Raw genomic sequence first — 19955 nt, forward strand, 5'->3', positions numbered from 1 at the left:
AATATATATATATATATATATATATATATAATTTTTTTTTTTAAATAAGTTTAGAAACTTAACTAAAAATGGTCATTATCTTACATTAGCTACTTGTCAGTTATTTTTTAATTGGCTTTTTTACTTGTACACCTAAACCTCTTTTTACTCGATAGATATGTTCCTAAAAATTACACGTAAATAAATTTGTTGGAATCATGAGATTTTTATTTACATTTCATGGAGAACACACATACATATAATGAATTTTAATAACTTTAAAAAAAACAACATTCATTTCAGTTGTTTACTAAGGATTCTATAAAAAAATTATGTTATTCACTATCAGTTTCTGTCAATAAATGCGAAAGCTTTCGTTTTCGTTGGACTGTAATATCGCTAGAACTACTAGATATGGTATTATCGTCATTGACTTCTGCCTCAACTTGTGGAATTCTTCTTGTCATGCCTCAAACTACTGAAAGTAGTTTGTTCAAATTCCAGAGGCATGAACTCAGTTATTAATCGCTGTGTTGATGCTTTAGATAAGTCTCGATATAATTCTCTGTATGAAGACATTAACAACTTAAGCTCACGTGAAAACTTCCCTGCACGTTCTTTATTTGGATCATGTCAGACAAAATAATTGCCTAAATTACTGGCCAGTTTAAGACCTTCTTTAATAATATCAGCAGTAAAAGTAGGATTATCTTTATCATTAACTTCTTCGCTTTTAAGAGTCTCAGAAACAATCTCTACTGTTTAGTCTTCGTTAAGAGGTTTATCAATTAACAATTCTTCGATATATGCCGACGTAGGATCATCCAACTTCTCCAAACTTATTATAATAGGGAATTCTGCAGTATGATTGAAGGGAACAGGAGCATTCTCTTTAACATATGCGGGCCAAATAGCTGCAGCATGCATTCATCATTTCTGGTCTCAATTCAGATAATGATAATCGAATCTGATCAGTACAATCCATAATTGAGAATTTTTTTCACACATCCATAACTAACAGTGTTTCATCGTCATTCAGCTTGTTCAAAACGCACTGATATGTTCGTCTACATAACATGTTTTAAAAGTTGCAATTATACCCTGATATACAGGTTGTAGAAAATCCTAGGGAATTTTTTAGCTATGTGTCCAGTAGGAGGAGAATGTGGAGGATAAAAATGGGAATAAAGTCACTGTTGTAGAGGTATTGGGTGGCAGATAAGTCTCTGCCACTCAATTCATAGAACACCCAAAAATTGCACATTTGGGTGTTCTATGGCAGGATGATCGGGTGCATTATCAAGAATCAAAAGCACTTTAAATTCGAGACCCTTGTCATTCAAATAGCGTCTAACTTCCGGCACAAAATGTTTGTGGAACTACTCAGTGAAAATATCAATGGTCACCGAAGCTTTTTTGTTGGCCATCCAATGAACTGGCAATTTTTGAAAATCTACACCTTTCATTGGTCGTGGTCTTAATTATTGCTTTATGAGCAGTGGTTTTAACATCCGATCTTCTAAAGCATTCAAACAAAATAGGAGTGTTATACGATCCTTTGCTCCTTTGAACCCACCAACAAAAAATGTTTGGCATTTTTTTCCAGAAAAGGCCGGTTTCATCCATATTCCAAACTTGTTCACGAGTGTAACCTCCATCTTCAATTATTTTAGCAAGTTTTTGTGGAAATGCTTTAGCAGCTGTTTCATCAACAGAAGCCGTTTCACCTTTAATTTTTATATTATGAAGAGCATGTCTTTTAATAAACTTAGCCAGCCAACATTTTTGCTTGCATGAAATTCATATTTTTTCCTTGATTGAGATGAAGTATCTGGCTGCAGTTTTTTAATCTGGTCATAAAATCTCAATGCTGATTGCTTGATGGAATTTCCGTCAACTGGCATTCTTTTTTGTACATTATCTTCTATCCACATCACTAAAGCTTTTTTGGCCATTTCTAGAACAACATCTCTTGTGTATGATGATAATTTCGCACTCGATTTTGTACCAGAACATACTGCTTTTCTAATAGCCTCTTCATTTTTCTTTATAGATCTGACAGTTGATTCACGGACTCCAAAATGCTTACCCACAGCCATTGCACCTTCTTCATTTGGATCATGTTTGAAGATGATCTAAAATTTGAATTTTTATATCCAAGGAAACAGCTTTCCTATTTTTTTTTTTTTTTTTTTTTTTTTTATTGGCAACATCATGTGAAGGCTGGATTAAAATCTTCGGTTAATGAAATGAAAGTTTGAAAATTACATATAGCTTACATTTATTATTTCTTGGCAAAATTATTAATTTTATAACACGGTTTTTATTATGATTTCATTTAAAAAAATGCAAATAATGCAGTAACTGTGTTGTCTATTCAAACTGCTAAGAACTGCTTTTTTTATGCGCAGTCAGTTATGTAATTCAGGGAATTCCCAATAAATGAAATTCGTAAGAATTTAGAATTTTCTTAATTGAAACGAGAATGCAATTCTACAAAATTCTCAGAATTTTCTTGAATTATGGATTTTTTTTTTAACTTAGACTTTAGGTTGGTCACGTAAAAGTGAATAAAAATTGCGTAAAAAAAGTTTTTTTTGATATCCCAGTTCGCATAAAAAAGAGGTTTAGGTGTACTGAAGATGCCTGTCATACTCAGGCGAAAATTCTACTAATAAATAATACTCTACGTTAGTTAACTCAGTTATTATAATTTTAAGTAATTATTGGGATCTCTGAGATGTGGTTGACGGAAGATGATATAACATCAGGAATAGAAGTAGCAGGATACAGCATTTATCAGCAGGATAGGAAGGGAAAACGCAGAGGTGGAGTACTGCTTATGATAAGTGATGACTTATTTCCTCTAAGAGTTGAGGCTTTGGAAGGCAGTGACACTAATGATTTTGAAAGCATATGGTATGAGGTAAAAGGTGGGCATGCAGGACATTTAGTGAGGTGTTGCTACAAGCCAAGGAGTGCAGAGGGTGGAGAGCAGGAAATGTTAAGGCAGTTGAGCTTTTTAAATGCAAGAAGAATGATTGTTATGGAAGATTTCAACTACAGCAGTATAAGTTGGGAAGAGGAAAATGCATGTAGTAATAAGTAAAACCACATGTAGCATGTGGTTTTGACTTGGAAGATGAATAGACATGCAGGAGTATCAAAGAAAAGGGAACATATGTAGAATTATAAGGCAGGCGATTATAATAGTCTTAGATATCAACTTGGACAGTTCCATGGGGGGGGACAGAATTGGAAGGTTGGGATATCATTAGTGCGTGGGAAATTGTGAAGGAATATTTGTTAGCAGCAATAGTAAGCTGTATTCCAAGTGAAGAAGAGGAAGGACACAATTTGGTGTAAAGTGGATGACAAACGATATCAAACAGGAACTGCAGGTGAAAAAGAGGTTATGAAAGAGATATAAGGAGAGGAGTGGAGAGCAGCTGCTTGAAGAATATAAGACTCAGGCCAGGAGAGTGATTAGTATGGTACAAGAAGGTGAAATGGAATATGAGAAGAGATTGGTCTTAAGATCCAAAGAAAATCCTAGGGAATTTTTTAGCTATGTGCCCAGTAGGAGGAGAAATGATTGTAGAGGATAAAAATGGGAATAGAGTGACTGATGCAGAGCAGAGTACATAGCAGAGTTGTTCAATAAAACTTTATTGGAGTATTTCATCCTGAAGAAGTAAGTTTTAATACTAGAGGGATAGGGCAGGTTCGAGGTTTAGAGGTCCAAGAGGAGAGTGTGTTCCAAATACTGAGTATTGTGGATGTCAGTAAAGCTGTGGGAATGGATGGTATTTCACCACAGGTTTTGAGAGAATGTGCAAAAGAACTGACAGCTCCGTTGATCTGGCTTTTCAATGAAAGTCTGGCTATGGGAAAGGTACTCGAGGAATGGAAGAAAGGTAAGATAGTGCCATTGCATAAGGGCAGTAGCAGACTGGAATTGTCTAATTATAGGCCAGTTTGTGTTTCATCAGTAGTTGTTAAGATCATGGAGAAATTAGTGAGGGACCATATACAGCGTTGAGCAGTTGAGGGTAATGTTATCTGTGGGAGTCAACATGGATTTGTTAAGGGATGCTCTTGCTTTATTAATATGATTGCCTTTTATAATAAAGTTATAAAGTTGATGGGGGAAAGGCATATACTGCAGTTTTTTTTGGATTTTGCAAAGGCATTTGACAGGATGCCGCATGATAAGCTGATATTTAAATTGTAGCACATGGGTTTAAATGTCGGGTTAGTCAACGGGATTTAGGATTGGCTGTCTGATGAGAGTTGTGTATGGTGGCGGGGCAATATCAAAGAAGCAGAAGGTTACAAGTGAGGTCCACCAGGGCTCAGTACTGGGACCTGTATTGTTTAATCTTTATATCAATGACATTGCCAGTGGATTGCAGGGAGATATTCAGTTGTTTGCAGATGATGTTAAGCTGGGAAGAGTTTGTTATATATTTTTCATCTGCACCATTGTTATGTTGTCACTTACTTTTCCTATAATAATTTTACTTCCTTTATGAATTTACCTCTCTACAATAACTACAAGACTTACAAAATTTCCCTGACTCTAATATCAGTGTCACTTCTTATGTGATCATTCTATAAGGAAAGCAAATTCTATATCTCTAGCCGATTCCTAATTTTATTCATGTGCTTACCCTGACTGTTAAAGGTTATTCCTTGCTAAAAGAAACGAGTCCTCTAATTTCTTTCTGGGGCCGTCTCCTCTTCAGATATTGACAAATTTATTTTTTAAAGCTGCACCAGCCAATATCTTAGAATAGAGGGGACTCTTATTCAGGGAGACTTTTCCAGACTTTTGGTGCACATAGGTGAATAAATTTAGTGCTTAAACTCATAAATTAAATGCTTTACTGTGGCTAAGTAAATTCTGGTTTGCAGTCGTAACCTCTATAAAAACATGTTATACCTTTCTTTCAATTCCACCCCACTGTGGTTCAGATTAATGAGTAGTAGTTTTGGTTCATATCACAGGCAAAACTCAGGTATAGAAGAAAAAAACATATTTATTGGAATCAAAAGACATAATATACACTTAGACCAATCTCGCTTTCAATCAGCTCAATGACATGCTAAATCAAACTGTATCAAACCGATTAATACTCTAATGCATGAACAATAAATCCTTCCTTTAAGTTAGAAATTAAACACGCGTAATATACACATTATACACTTCTAATAGTATTCTACCTACTATGTTAGTCATGTACATTAAACTAGTCACAATCATCTATAATCATTCCAAACAATTTGTCTTATGGACATTAGCCACTGCTAAATAATCACTTAAAGTTCTTAAATACTATCCATACTTGATTATTACACTACAATGATCTTTCCTTTTTACTGACTGGGTAATTATACAACAAAATCTGTACTTTACCATTTCTTGGGGCAGGATCTCCAGGTCCGTCTGAACTGTTCTTCGTTTGAAATACCTCTTGATACTTCCATAAGCCTGCGTCCACATGGTAGGTTACTATTGGTCAACAGATTAAGCTATGCTCTGCACCTGGTGTTTTTTCTCGTCTATTCTCGATCTGTTTTGGGCCATCGTCACATCTACTGCGGACATGTCTGCGATATTATTCCGTCGGACCTTTCAGTGAAGGAGTGAAGACAGCATATGCCGACATCTCATGCTTTAGTACCAGCAGAAATTCAGACATTGAAGGGAAAGGCACATCGTACAATCGCCAAGAAACACCATCAGGAACTACCGGTCCACTGGAGAAGTTGAATCATCATCCAATAGGCAAAAAAAAAAGCCTCGAGAAAGGGGTGCAAACCCTTTTTATTCTCCCTTTACTTCCCCCCTTTTTAGCACCCTGTTACTAGCTGTGATAGCGCCCTCTTACTTTCTTCGTCCGCGGGAATGTCGGCACATCGCAAGATCTCTGGTAGCATCTTCCGGGAAACAAATGTGCTTCGCTTTCCGAGATTGCCAATGCATCAGGCCAGCCCATGACTTTTGGACTATTGTTTACATCTAATTTTCCCCTTCATTGTATACATGATGCATTCATATAATACCAATTTATGCACAAAGTTCTTTACATGTTCTTACAATTCTACAAAAAGGAGGTAATTCTATTTCTATTTACAGTTAGTACTTTATTTCTTCTGCTTTTTTCTCTCAGCTGATTTTTCTGACTTGTTAAATCCAGAATGAGTTGTTTCTTTAATAAAGTTCTTCATTCAGGATGTAACAGGTTATTAGTAATAGTGCAGATGTCGCTGCCCTGCAAGAGGATTTGAATAAACTAGATGTTAGCCAAATGAATGGGGGTGTCAGTTTAATGCATCAAAATGTAATTGAGGAAGTAGGGGAGATGAGATCTGGGGATAATTACTGATATAAACCTGATATTTAGGGAACATATTGCAAAGGTTTTGAAGGTAACCCTGAGGATTGCTTCAATACTGAGAAGGATGCTGACCTGCAGAGATAAGAGTTATTGTTCCATTGTATAAGACCCTGATCAGACCACACTTAGGCTACTGTTCTCAAATTTGGTTCCTAGGATTTGAAGGGGATAAATTAACTGGGAAAGGGTACAGAGGCAGATTACAAAGGTGGTTTCAGGACTATACAATGTTAGTTATGAGGATCAGCTGAAGGAATGTGGACTGCAGAGTTTGATGGATAGAAGAATTAGAGGTGATATGATTGAGACTTTTAAACTGTTGAGAGGTAGTTACGCTGTTCCACATCACTCCTTCCTGCTGTTCCACCAAGCGGGAAGGAGCAAGAACAAGGGGGCCATCTCTGGAAGTTACGAAAAGAAGCTGCGAGCAAGAGGGTGAGGAGTGGTTTCTTTGCATGGAGGGTAGTTGAACCGTGGAATGCATTGCCTGATAGTAGTGAGAACAAGAACAGTCAAGGAGTGGTATGATAGACTGTGTTTCCTAGGAAGGATCTCCCACAATGAATCTTTCGACTCCATGGAGGCCTGAATAAGAACAATAATTCAACATGATAATGGACCAAAGCACAACTTAAGTGACTTTAAGTACGGTATGATAGTTGATGCTAATATGCTGGCTCCAGAGCCATTAGGAAAAAAAAAAAATATATATATATATATATATTGTGCTAATATCGTTTTACTTGCATAATAGTTGCATTTAAAAAGATGATTGAATAATTTTGATCTCTTAATATATTATATGAGAAAAATGTGTATGTGTTATTATTCAAATTGCATTAGTTCTTTAAATTGCTTTTGTTATCTAGATCAAGTTATTAATTCATTTATTTTTAATCTTCTAGACTTTTTTACCTTAGAACAAAATGTCAATATCAAGCATGGAGAGTATCCTTTGTTGTAAATCAATTTGCCTCTTTATTATTAATTCTAATAATTATTACATTATTAAGGTTGTTTGATATTAATATGAATTTACATAGGCATTATAAATATTGCCTATTGTTGGATTCTGAATGAAGAGAAATAGAAATTGTTAATACATCATTCAGAGTCCAACATAATCTACCATTCCCTGAGCAAAATTTTTTTTTTTTTTAAACTAACAGTCTCATATTCATAATATGCTATTTATGTAATTTCTTCCAAGTTATGTTAATCAGTATTTATTTATAAATTTTTGGGATAAATTACAGTTATGAAAAGTTGTGTATTAAAAATATCAATTATTTTGTGAATTTAATTCCTTTAATATAATGTTAAAAACTGTAATATGTGCACTTTTAATGTATCCAGGAAATTCCTTAAGATAACACTTGATTGGCTGCTATGAGAAATTATGTTACTTTTAGCTAGCGCGTGTTACTGTACAGGACGCACGAAGCCAGTTGGATATAAACAAAAGCAGTTAAAACCAGATTTTGATGGGAAAGGAGAGTGGGATTTGATAAGCAGGACATGAAAAAGTAAGACACACGGGAGTGGGGAAGCAGGCAAGGAAGGTGGCCGATTAACATGGCGTAAACGTAATAAGAAGGACTGAGAATCGCTTGGCAGTTTGACTTACCTTTTTCGGAGTTCTAATTCTGTTATAATTTCCTATCGCCTTGCACTGGAATAATGCAGGTCAAGGGATAATAAGAAAAGAAAGAAATTGGAAGTTAAGTTGGACCAGTGCAAAAGGATATATTCTCCCGAGTCTATTAATCAGTTACAGAAACAGAAGATTATTTTAAGTTTGTGTAGTTTCAAAGTGAAAGTCAACAAGAATTTAAGTGTATTCATAGAATTCTTAATGTGAAGAAGCTATACTGCTTATGCTGGTAAGATTATCTTTTCTATGCCTAGTGCGAAGCAGTGAACTTATTTCCACCGAACATAATTTAATCCTTATCGCTGTATTTATCTATTCAAGATCAAATGTGTGATGTAGTGAGTTATTTCCCTCTTGTCATGCCAAATATTGTACCATTTGGATTAATAGTTCAAGACTTTTAGTGTGATATAGAGAAACCTGCTGTAATGTAATATTGGAAACTGAAAATTCTGCGAACTATTTTGCTAGGTTGATAGAACTTTGAAATCTTCAAATGAATGTCTGATGATTTATATTTTATAACTGTTCTGAATGGTTAAACTGAGTTAATATTTAAACTGTATTGAATAATAATAACTGATAAGAGTGAGGTTGTGATAAGAGTCCTTGATAATAAGAAGAATAGAATCTGTAAGCATAAGTTCTAATCGTAATTATTATACTCAGCTGAGTAGTTTGCTAGTATCTCAATGAAAACTTAATTATTGTTTAACTGTATTTTCCCAACTAGAAATCTTTGCTTTGATGTAAATTTATGTGACACTGCATTAAATAATTTTATTTCAATTGAATCTTGTATTTGCCTGATTTCTTCATTGCACCGCTCATTACAATAATTTGAATCTTAGCAGGAACCCTATATAATAAAGAAAACCTCGGTGCCTAAAATTAAGTTAGTAATAATATAGATTGGTTGATGGTTGATCCCTCAATGTTGCTCATGCAAATTTGAACATAGAGTGGCGTAGTTAAATATAAATATTCTCTGTGTTCGAATGAGGAGTCGATCAACAACTAAAAGAATACACATCGAAGTAGAAAGTAGGATCCAACACTATGTTACTTGTATACTGGTCTGGTTGGCCAAGTGGTTAGTGTGTCTGCTCCACAACCAATAGAAAGTTGGCTCTAATTCCACCATGGGCATAGATGTTTGTGATTTGTCTATAAGAGTAAGATACATTTTATTGCCTGCTGTGAGACTACTACCCCACTTATTGGAGGCCTGTAGTGTCTTGAAAAATATCCATGTTTGGTTTCTAAAGCATGGTTTTATGTACCACATAAATGAATAAAAATATACAAAAAAAAAGTGCAAGTTATTTTAAAAAAAACTTAACCTCGAAAAAAAAAATTAACTGAAAGGGCTACAGTGTTTGTTCTTCTTTCATTCTTTATTCTTTCTATATGTATGAATGCATTTATTATTATTACTACTACTACTACATGACACCTCCAGGGAGTCCAAAGACTCATCGAGGGAGGGCACTTACTCTACAACTCTGTCTCCACCACTCAATCCACCAACTGCAACAAACCACAACACCATCTACTGCCAACCACCACCATTAGTATTTTCACAGACAATCACAAACATCCGTGCCCACAGCGGGATTCGAACCTGCAGCCTTCTGGCTGGAGAGTGGATACGCTAGCCACTCGGCCAACCAGGCCCCAAATTAAAGCAAAATTTCTATTCAAGATAATTATGTGTGCTTATGTAGGGGATATTATATGCTAATGTCAGTCATAATGGCTAAGTTGGGATAAAATATTTTTGTTATGAAATTATTAATTATATAACGATGTAAGCATACAGAATGCAGTGATACTTCAACAAGTTAATGATTCATTGTTTTCTATGAACATTTCCAAACTGTGTGTTATTTGTTAGTTCTATAATTTGATTTGCTCTTATTGCTTTTCTAGTTTCGAAAGCACTCCTGACTGCAAAATTCTGTCTATAACTTGGTCTTCCTGCCTGACTTTACTTTAAATACCTGTTTTGCCATATGTTAATCTTCTATCTATCATTTGCCTTAGATTGGCTCTTTTTATATATTCTGTAATAATGTTCAGTTTTTTTCTGATATCTTAACTTTTAATATGGTTCTGGCATTGAAGTCTCATTGAAATTTTCCCCAAGAAGTCTCATATCTATGGTCTCTACCCTTTAATCGGTTTGTTTCTAACTTGATTAATTTTGTATGTTAAATTCTGATATGTAAAGAATTTATCGATGCTCCACAAATCTAAGTTAACATGGATCACATTTTTAATATCAGTCCCACTGGAGAAGCTTCATAATTTATGGTATGCTTGTGCCATGTGTCATCGGGATATGGCTAGAAAAGTATGGGAATATTTTACTTATTTTTTTTAATAACTTTTAATACTTTATAAATACTGTAATATATTTTTAATCCTAGCATTCCTAATATTATCATTTCAATCTAGTATACACATGCTAACATAAGAATAATAGTCATTTGTTAGAACAGTTATAATCACCTACTTTTGAATTCTCATAGTTTTATAGCTAGTGGTTAGTGTGTCTGCTTTGCAACTAATAGGTTGTGGATTCAAATCTCTTTATGGGCATAGATATTTGAATGTCTGTTGGTGATAAATGAATTTCATTGCCAAGCATTGAGAGCACCATCTTGCTTATTTGGAGGCTTGAAGTGACTATTAACAGACAATACAATGACTAGATTTTAAAACCAAGTCTCAACTGCAATTCAAAACAAAATGCAGGATATTTTTATCTTCATTTTTTTTATCACATTTACTATTGCTGATTCTTTTTATTGTACTCTTTTGTCCATTTCTAAGTGATTTTAGAATCCTCAAGAACATTTTGCCAGTCTCTGATATTAATTTTCTGTATTATTTCCTATGTTTTCTCATGACTATTGTTAGGCCATTTTAACACACATTTCAGCTCTCTTGCAATTTTCTCTATATACTGATAATACAATGACTAGATTTTAAAACCAAGTCTCAACTGCAATTCAAAACAAAATGCAGGATATTTTTATCTTCATTTTTTTTTCTCACATTTACTATTGCTGATTCTTTTTATTGTACTCTTTTGTCCATTTGTAAGTGATTTTAGAATCCTCAAGAACATTTTGCCAGTCTCTGATATTAATTTTCTGTATTCTTTCCTATGTCTTCTCATGACATATATATCTTTCTCTATATATCTGATGCAGGCCATTTGCTAGTCTGGAATTTTCTGTACGATTTCTTCTTTTCTTAAAGATCTCTTTTCTGACATCTTGAATCTATCATGGAGTTTTTTAGCAGACTTCTTCATGACAATCAGTTTCTTGGATGCATGTATCATAATATTTTATTTGGATTTTCCCACCAGGCCTCTAGAGTTTGATATTTGTTTTCACCCTATTTCACTTTACCTCAATGATATATGCATATTTCATCCTGTAATTTACATTTTCAAATTAGTTCGATACTGTTTTTTACACTTTATCTTTTCATTATGACACTCATTTCTAGACTGCTTACAATAAGATAGTGATCACTTCCTGTTTCACATTGCGAGTTCTTTATCTTAGACCAGTCTGAAGATATCATTATCAATAATAACATAATCATATTACACTTGACAAGAAATTATATTCTTGTTTTAATTCTTCACAATAGGAGTAAGCAAACAAAGTTTGTGCCTGAAGTATCTTTGCAACTGGCCTACTCATATATAGAGGATGCTGACTTCACAAGTAGACTAGTTGTGAAGATATTTCACATACAAATTGGTTGCTTATAGTTGGGTAAAGAATTAAAACAAAAATATATAATTTCTTGTTAAGTATAATATGCTTTATAACCATGCAAAAATGTTTATAAATAACATAATCAATGCGATTTTTCTTATTTGTGTTCTTTTGATGTAAACTTATGAACATCTTTATTCTGGAACAGACTGTTAGTAATGACTAATCCATGTCATGAGCAAAAATCCAGCAGTTTACCAGTTTTCTCCATATCTGGAGAAAAATGTTAAACAGAACAAGTCTGGGAATCATTTTCTGCTTTGCTATAATGCTGTTGAAGTTTCCAAAAGTCAGTTTTTCTTTGTTGTGTGCCCTATCTGGTGACTCAAAGAATTGTCCTACTTTTACTATTGGCTTCTTTAGCAATACCATACAAACAAATTTGCTTTGATTTTCAATTTTGCAATTGCTCATATCACTATTTAAGAGTGCCTTTCATGTGAGAAGTTTATACATGATATTAAACTTCTGACACTTTCTCATTTCCAACTTTTAATGTCCAAATAAATCATCTTGTGGTTATTACTTAAAGAATTTGACTTATTTTGATATTCATTTTAGTAATCTAGTCATCACAACATGATATTTCTGTAATTTCTGATGGAACCCATACCAGTACCATTAATCTGTTTGTAGAATTTTCCTCCCCATGTAAAGTAACCTGCATTCATGGTAAATTTAAATAATTCAAAAATATCAGGGGGAAATTTAGACTTGATTAAATCAAGAGTGTCTATAAGTGGTACATTGGTAAATAAGGAGGTGACATCGAAACTAAGCATTATGTTTGAATTTTTTAGGATTAGATTTTTAACCAGTGTTTTGTTTGAAGTGGACTGAATTTATTACAAAAGTAGAGGAGTTGCCAGTAAGGGGGGGGCAAGCGACTTGGCTAAATGCCGGGCCAGTTTATATGTGGGACTATCTATGCTACCGACTATGGGGCATAGGGGCATATTCTTTTTGTAGATTTTTGGTAATCCATAAATACGGGGTGGTTGAACATGAATTGGTTTTATTTTTTTGATGATTTCTTTGGGCCATGATGTGACTTTTTTCAGTAATTTTCTGACTTTTTTTCTTTTGAGACATCTTAGAGTCTCGACATATAATTTGATGCGTGGAACTGTTATTACATAGAAGATCTTGCATTTTTCTGTTATATTCTTCTTGATTCATGATAACTGTTGCATTTCCTTTATCAGCTTTTGTAATAATAATATTTTTATTATTATATAACTTTTTAGGCAGTTATTTGCTTATGTGGCATATTGCTTTTTGGAGGCTTAGCCTTGTTTAGAATACTTGCTATATCTAGTCACACATTATTGGCCATTCCGGCAGAAGATCATGGATACCTCGTTCTACTTTCATCATAATTTCTAGTTTAGAAATTTGTTTGGGTGTGATGGCAAAGTTATGGCCTAGACTGAGAGCATTCTTGGCTTTTTCAGTGAGTGTTTCCAACAATAGGTTTACGACCACGTGGTCTCGTTGAAGTTGCGGTCGGGACTTCGTATGCTGGCGCTGTTGTAGGAGTTCATATTTCTTTAGGTGTCTGCTTTTTTTACTTTTGTGAATTCTTTTTTTGCTGCAACTTTGGAGATGTGATGTACGACAGTCCACATTTCAGGATTTAACATGTTGATTAGTTCTTATTGTAGAGCTGTTTAGCTTACTAAGCTCTATGCGAGTAGCGGCGATTTGTTCTCGGAGAAGTGCTAAACTCGCCTGTCGATAAATACAATGTGCCTTTGCTGATTGTAACTTTTCTTTGAATTTCAGGAAAGATGGAATGATATCTTTGTCGTGGCATCGTTTAAGGAAGGCTAACCAGTTCAATTTACTGGACAATTTCAGTTTCAACTTGCCAAACCGTCGCGCTTTGTATACAATATCTTCTCCGTGCAGAATCATCATTCTAACAGATAAGCTTAGGTGTTGACGGTTATTCATGACTTATTTTTCACAGTATTAACACAACACAATTTTATCAAAGAGCTGTTTTATTAACTTATATTTCGCTGATTTTCAACTCAGCACCACACAAATCAGCATTTTGTGTAGTGTTGTTAATACCGTGAAAAATAAATCATGAATGGATTTAAAATAGTCCAGTTGAAACTGAATTTGAGGTTTGACAAATTTTAGTATAGACCTTACATACTGAATTTTGGTAAAATCTGTTCAGCAAGGACTGGACAGATTTATTACAACAGATGGATAAAATAATATGGAGATATAGACTGGAAGGAAGAGAGATTACAAGACAATTTTCCCAAAATATTTTTGTATGTCTCTGACAATCATTTCCTACTGTGCTATTTATATCCCCAACAAGGACCAACTTTGCCTTTTTCATTGTGTCAGTTGTTTTCTCTAACGCCTCAAAAAATTCCTCCACTTCTACCTTAGTCTGTTGGACCATAGGCACAAATAAGTCATTGTCCAGTTCCCCATTTGCCCACATCACTCTACTTGAGACTGCCTGCTATTCAACACTAAATTAGCCTCGTATTTAGTGTTGAATACTATGACTACTCCTTCATTTCCTTGATTATCATTGCCTGAATATAACATTTTGTATTTATTGCTCAGAAAGATCTCACCAGTTTGTCTTTTTTTTTCTTTTGGGCATCCCTATTATGTCAATCTGGTACTTATCTAATTCCTTAGCTAGCTCCATTTCTTTGCGATTCAGGCTTCTTATGTTGATAATACCGATCTTTAACACTGGTGATGTTGAGTTGGGGTGTGTTTTCAGATTTTTTCCAGTAGCTGACTTTTTTGCTGTTTGCCATGGTTCCCTGGTGAAAACAACGGGGGCCTTGTTTAACTGAGCGACGCACCATCTGGCATGAAATTCTGTCATGTTATACCATAATTTCATACAATTTGGTCGGCTAAATCTCATTGCCAGCCCATCCTCATTTGTTCAGTATCCAGGTAGAGAGTAACAATTAATCAAGGCAATGTGGAGAACTTGCATGATGATTTAAATAGGCTGTCTGACAGCCTATTTAAATCATCATGCAAATCATTAATAAAAGTTAATGGGTGTCAGTTTAATGTCGAGAAATGTAGAGTTATGCATTTTGGGATAAATAGATTACAAGTTGTATATCACATTGATGGCATTGCACTCCAGAAAATAGATGAAGGTTTAGGAGTGGTTGTAGACTGAAAGTTAAAGTTTAAAGAACATATTGCTAAAGTAGTTCATAAGGTTGCTTGGTTATTGAAGAACACAAGTAGAGATAAGGAAGTTATTCCTTTTTGTAAGGTGCTGATATGTCCATATCTGAATTGCTCTGTGTTGGATTAATGTTTGTTTTTGATAATGCTGTTAAGAGAAAGTTTAAACAGACTTCAGGATGTACAGTGGGGTAAAATCATATAGATTAAACATAACATACAAGGCAATACGTAGTCTATATTTAAGTTATAAGCCGGCAGTTAGTATGGAAATACTGATAAGATGGTTTGATGTAAAAGAAGGTGTAAGATGAGCATGCACGCTATCTCCACTCTTATTCATCAGTCTATGAACCACATTATGAAAGAAATATAATCTATATACCAAATATTACACATATACAGGATTTATTTAAAAAAAAAAAAAAAAGCCATGAATTGAGAAATGGAATCCATTTCAAAATATTATACAGTAGAACTCGGTTATAACGACACGGTTACAGCGAATTCATGTTTATAACGAATAATTTTGAAGGTATATTTGAATTACATTTGATTTAATGCATGTATTTCATGTTTATTACGAATTCGTTTCACGGGAATAACAAACGAATAATACACGCTAGTCGTTCCTTTACTGACATTTCATACATACGCATTTTCTGGTTGTGGAAAAATGTCGGGAGTCAAACGGAAAATTTTATCGGCTTCCGAAAAAGTAGAAATTATACGGGAGGTGGAAAGTGGCCAATCAAATCTGACAGTAACAAAGAAGTATGGTTTGTCCCCATCTACAATATATCAACAATTTGGAAGAATCGCGAGTTGACTCTGAAAGCTTTTGAAAACAATTTATCGAAGCGATAAAAAAACTTAAAAAGTGACATTGATGAGGCACTTCTTTCGTGGTTTAAAGTGCAAAGAACCACTGGCTTACCTATTAGTGGACCAATTTTGAAAGTTCAAGCTGAAAAATTTGCTGTTCAACTTGGTTGTAGTGATTTTAAATGCAACAATGGGATTGATTGCTTTAAGAACAGAAACAATATTGTCTATGCAAAAGTAAGTGGCGAGGCGTTGTCCATTGACAAAAACGTTGTTTCTGACTGGATCAAGAATGTATGGCCAGACATCAAATGAAGGTATGGATACAACAACATTTATAATGTAGATGAAGCAGGGTTTTTTATAATTTAACACCCGATAAAACTTTTCAATTTAAAAACGAAAAATGCATTGGTGGAAAACTTATCAAAACTGGACTCACAGTTTTAGTTTGTGCGAACGTGACTGGTAGCGATAAAAGAAAGCTTCTTGTAATTGGAAAATCGGCAAAGCCTGGATGCTTTAAAAACATAAAGAAATTTCCCGTTGATTATACAGCGAATAAGAAAGCCTGGATGACATCTTCAATTTTCGAAAATGAAATTCGCAAGTGGGATAAAAATCTTTGCAGTGAAAACCAGAAAATTTTGTTATTGATAGACAACTGTCCTGCCCATCCTGTAGTGGCTAATTTAACAAACATGAAACTTGTTTTTTTACCTCCGAATGTGACATCTGTCTTGCAACCACTTGATCAAGGCATTATTAGATATATGAAGAGCCAAAGGCTTCAAATTCGGCTAAGAAACGATATGGGATGTAATATCCCTTAACTTAAACAAGCGTAATTAGATGTTTTAAATCCCATTTTCGTCGTCTGTTAGTCTTGGAACTGATAGAACGTAGAGAAAAATCCGTGGAAAATGCTTATGCTTACGACTCCGAAGATCAGTGTACTTCACGCAATATGTTTAATGAGTGATACTTGGAATTTGGTGTCATCGTCTACGATACAAAACTGTTTTAAGAAAGCTGGTCTTGCAGAATACGAGTGCGAATCTGAAGAAGATGAAGAGGATAACTTACCATTATCAGCGTGGTTAAAAGCGCGAAACTTGAACAATTTTGAAACGTGGGCAGAGATTGATAATTTTATAGACGTTGATAATGGTGTCGAACTTCATCAGTCTATGAACCACATTATGAAAGAAATATAATCCATATACCAAATATTACACATATACAGGATTTATTTAAAAAAAAAAAAAAAAGCCATGAATTGAGAAATGGAATCCATTTGAAAATATTATACAACTTAACTTCAGGTATACTGACAGACGCTGACATCTTAAAACAAATCTCTCATACACCAGAAGAAGATAATAGTAGTAGTGACTCCGAGGCAGAAAATAGTGGTGATGAGAAAATCGTTACCTGGTGTGAAGCAGAAAGTGCTTTACATATTTTAACAGGATTTATGGAATCGTGATCTGTAAGTTCAGACGACACATTCGAGCATCTTAGTGGTATAAGGAACAATTTCAAATGTATGAAATATGCATCTTGTGCAAAGCAAAGCACGCTTGATGATTTTCTATGTAAAAATGTGAAGTTTTAAAAATAAATTTTTGTTCTTTATATGTATGTATGCACATATGTATTTATGTTACCCAATATACCTATGCTGAGAAAAATCTGAAAACATTTTTAATTCGCTCAAATTATGACCTTCTTGGATATAATGAATAACAGTTATTATGAACAAATATGTGGTCCCGTGGAATTCGTTATAACCGAGCTCTACTGTATATAAAATGTAACGATCTTTACAACGAACACATTGAGTGGCCTCATATTAAACCCAATTAAATAATATCCAAAGAGAAATGTAAAAAGAAAAAAAAAAACAATGGGAATTACTGTTAAGCTTTTCAAGATTATACCATATTTTTATAGTTTTCAATAGTTTTTTTTTTTTTTTTTTGGTCCTTTTTATATAAAATATTCTTTTTTGTTTTTAATCTGATAAAGATTTTGAAATATAAGTAAACACACACACACACACACACACACACACACACACACACACAAATTAACTGCTGTTGGTTACGTTAAACTGTAAACCAAATTATCTCTTTACAGAAAACTGAATTTAACTAATTTCACTCTGTGCTTTACATCAGTGTTCAAGAAATTTGTGGGTTTAACTAGATCTTAAATTTTATTTGATCTGTTTAAGAAAAAATGGTTTTAGATAACTAATGCCACTTGTCATGTATAAGATAATGTGAAGTTTAAGCATACTTCTGAATTGCACTTGACATGTAAATTCCAAGTTGTTGCTTTCCTTTTACTGTTTTTTTTTTTTTTTTTTTTCACAATTTTCAATGGTCTTTTTTTTTTATATAAAATATTCTTTTTTGTTTTTAATCTGAACAAAACATATCTTATTTTGTACTTTTTTTCCCTATAAATGGAAAGAAAAAAATTAAGAACCTTTAAGTTATATAAATCAGCATTTTAAATTTTAGCTGAAAAACAGTTTCTTTGAGAGAGAAAAAAAAAGCTTGCTTGGTATGATTACCATCAGGTTGTACCTTTTGAGATTTTAATTATTAAAAGTTGTGTTATAATTAAGTTACATACCTGCTCCTTGACTCTAAATTACAGAACATCTTTTTAACCTAAAATTTGCCACTAAGGAGTTAGAAAGAAATTCAAAGAAATGTGAAAAAGAAGAAAAAGCTGAAAAGCTAAAACTAAAAAGGGTAAGTTTATTGAAATTTGTGTTTGTGCATGATGTTTCTTTATTCTAGGAAAGAATGAATACAGAATTTAATCGTGTTGTTATTATTATTAACATGTGTCTACATTCACAACTCATGCAATGCATTCCACTCACCAACCACTCTCCATGTAAAGAACCTATCCTTGCTCTTCTTGTGACACTCTCCTTATGCAGTTTCTAGGGATGGCCTCTTGTTTCCCCCACCCCCCTTCCATTCTATGAAAAATCTCTTACATGTGAACCTGATAACCCCTGACTTAAATCATATCCTCCCATCCTCCTATCTATATTTGCAATTTACATTCTCTCAATCTACCCTTGTACTCCATATTCCAAAGACTACTGACCACTTTTGTAAATCTTCTCTAGACCTCTTTTAATATATCATCGTCACAATGAAAACCCAGTGACTAAATCTGTGCACAATAATCCATATTAGGCCTGGTCAGGGCATTATACAATGGCATCATAACTTCTTTATTTCTGCATGTAAGGGTCCTCTGCATCATTGCTATTATCCAATGTGATGTCTTCATAACTTGTACAATGTGGCCTTTGAATTCAGGTCCTTGTTCACTCACAGTCCCAGATCTCTCTTCACTATCTCCTTTAAAGATTCCTCACCAAGGCTATACTTTGCATCCCATCATTTCTTACCAAATTTTAAAACCTTACACTTTGCAACATTGAACTGACAGTTCCACTTACCTGTCCATTCATGCAATTTATTCATGTCTTCCTGTTAGGCCATAACATCTGCAAGACTCTTCATTGCTATCCAGATGATGCAATTTTGCATCATCTTCAAACAGCTACACATTATTAATCCCAATATTATTAATATACAAATTGAACAACAATGGTCCCAAAATTGATCCCCCCCTGCACACTGCTAGTGACCTTCCTCTTCTGGAATACTGCACCTCTGCATATACCATTATCTGACAACCAGTCCCTTATCTAACTCAGAAATTTATCCAATCCCTTATGGAAGACTAGATACTTTAAACAATTTATTGGACTAGATACTTTAAACAATTTATTGGTTCATATTTTTAACTTTGAAATCTGTAACAATTTTTTTCAGAAGAGTGAATGAGATGAATAATTATATCATCTCTTTATTTACATAATGATTATGAGCAAAAGTCAGTAACTTGCAAATGGTTATTAAAAATAAAGCAAGTGAAATATGATTCCCAGAAACATATTTTTTTATTTATATTAGATGTATTTCCTGTCCACTCAACAGCATCTTCAGGAGGTTGCTTAACATAGTAAAAACTGACAAAAAAATTTAACTGCTG

At 33.9% G+C, this 19955-nt stretch overlaps 1 protein-coding gene across 1 annotated transcript in view; it reads left to right on the forward strand.

Moving 5' to 3' along the window:
* Positions 1 to 19955, forward strand: part of Chmp1 (charged multivesicular body protein 1) — a 110905-nt gene that overhangs the window by 18637 nt on the left and 72313 nt on the right. Inside the window, exons 2-3 of the mRNA XM_090409076.1 lie at positions 7289 to 7331; positions 18531 to 18628. Coding sequence (XP_090265202.1) covers positions 7310 to 7331; positions 18531 to 18628 — 120 coding nt within the window. The 5' untranslated portion in view covers positions 7289 to 7309. The remainder of the gene's footprint in view (positions 1 to 7288; positions 7332 to 18530; positions 18629 to 19955) is intronic.

This window comes from Typopeltis vanoorti, chromosome 19, assembly GCF_054136105.1.
Source record: "Typopeltis vanoorti isolate ZY-2024b chromosome 19, IOZ_Tvanoo_1.0, whole genome shotgun sequence".
NCBI lineage: Eukaryota > Metazoa > Arthropoda > Arachnida > Uropygi > Thelyphonidae > Typopeltis > Typopeltis vanoorti.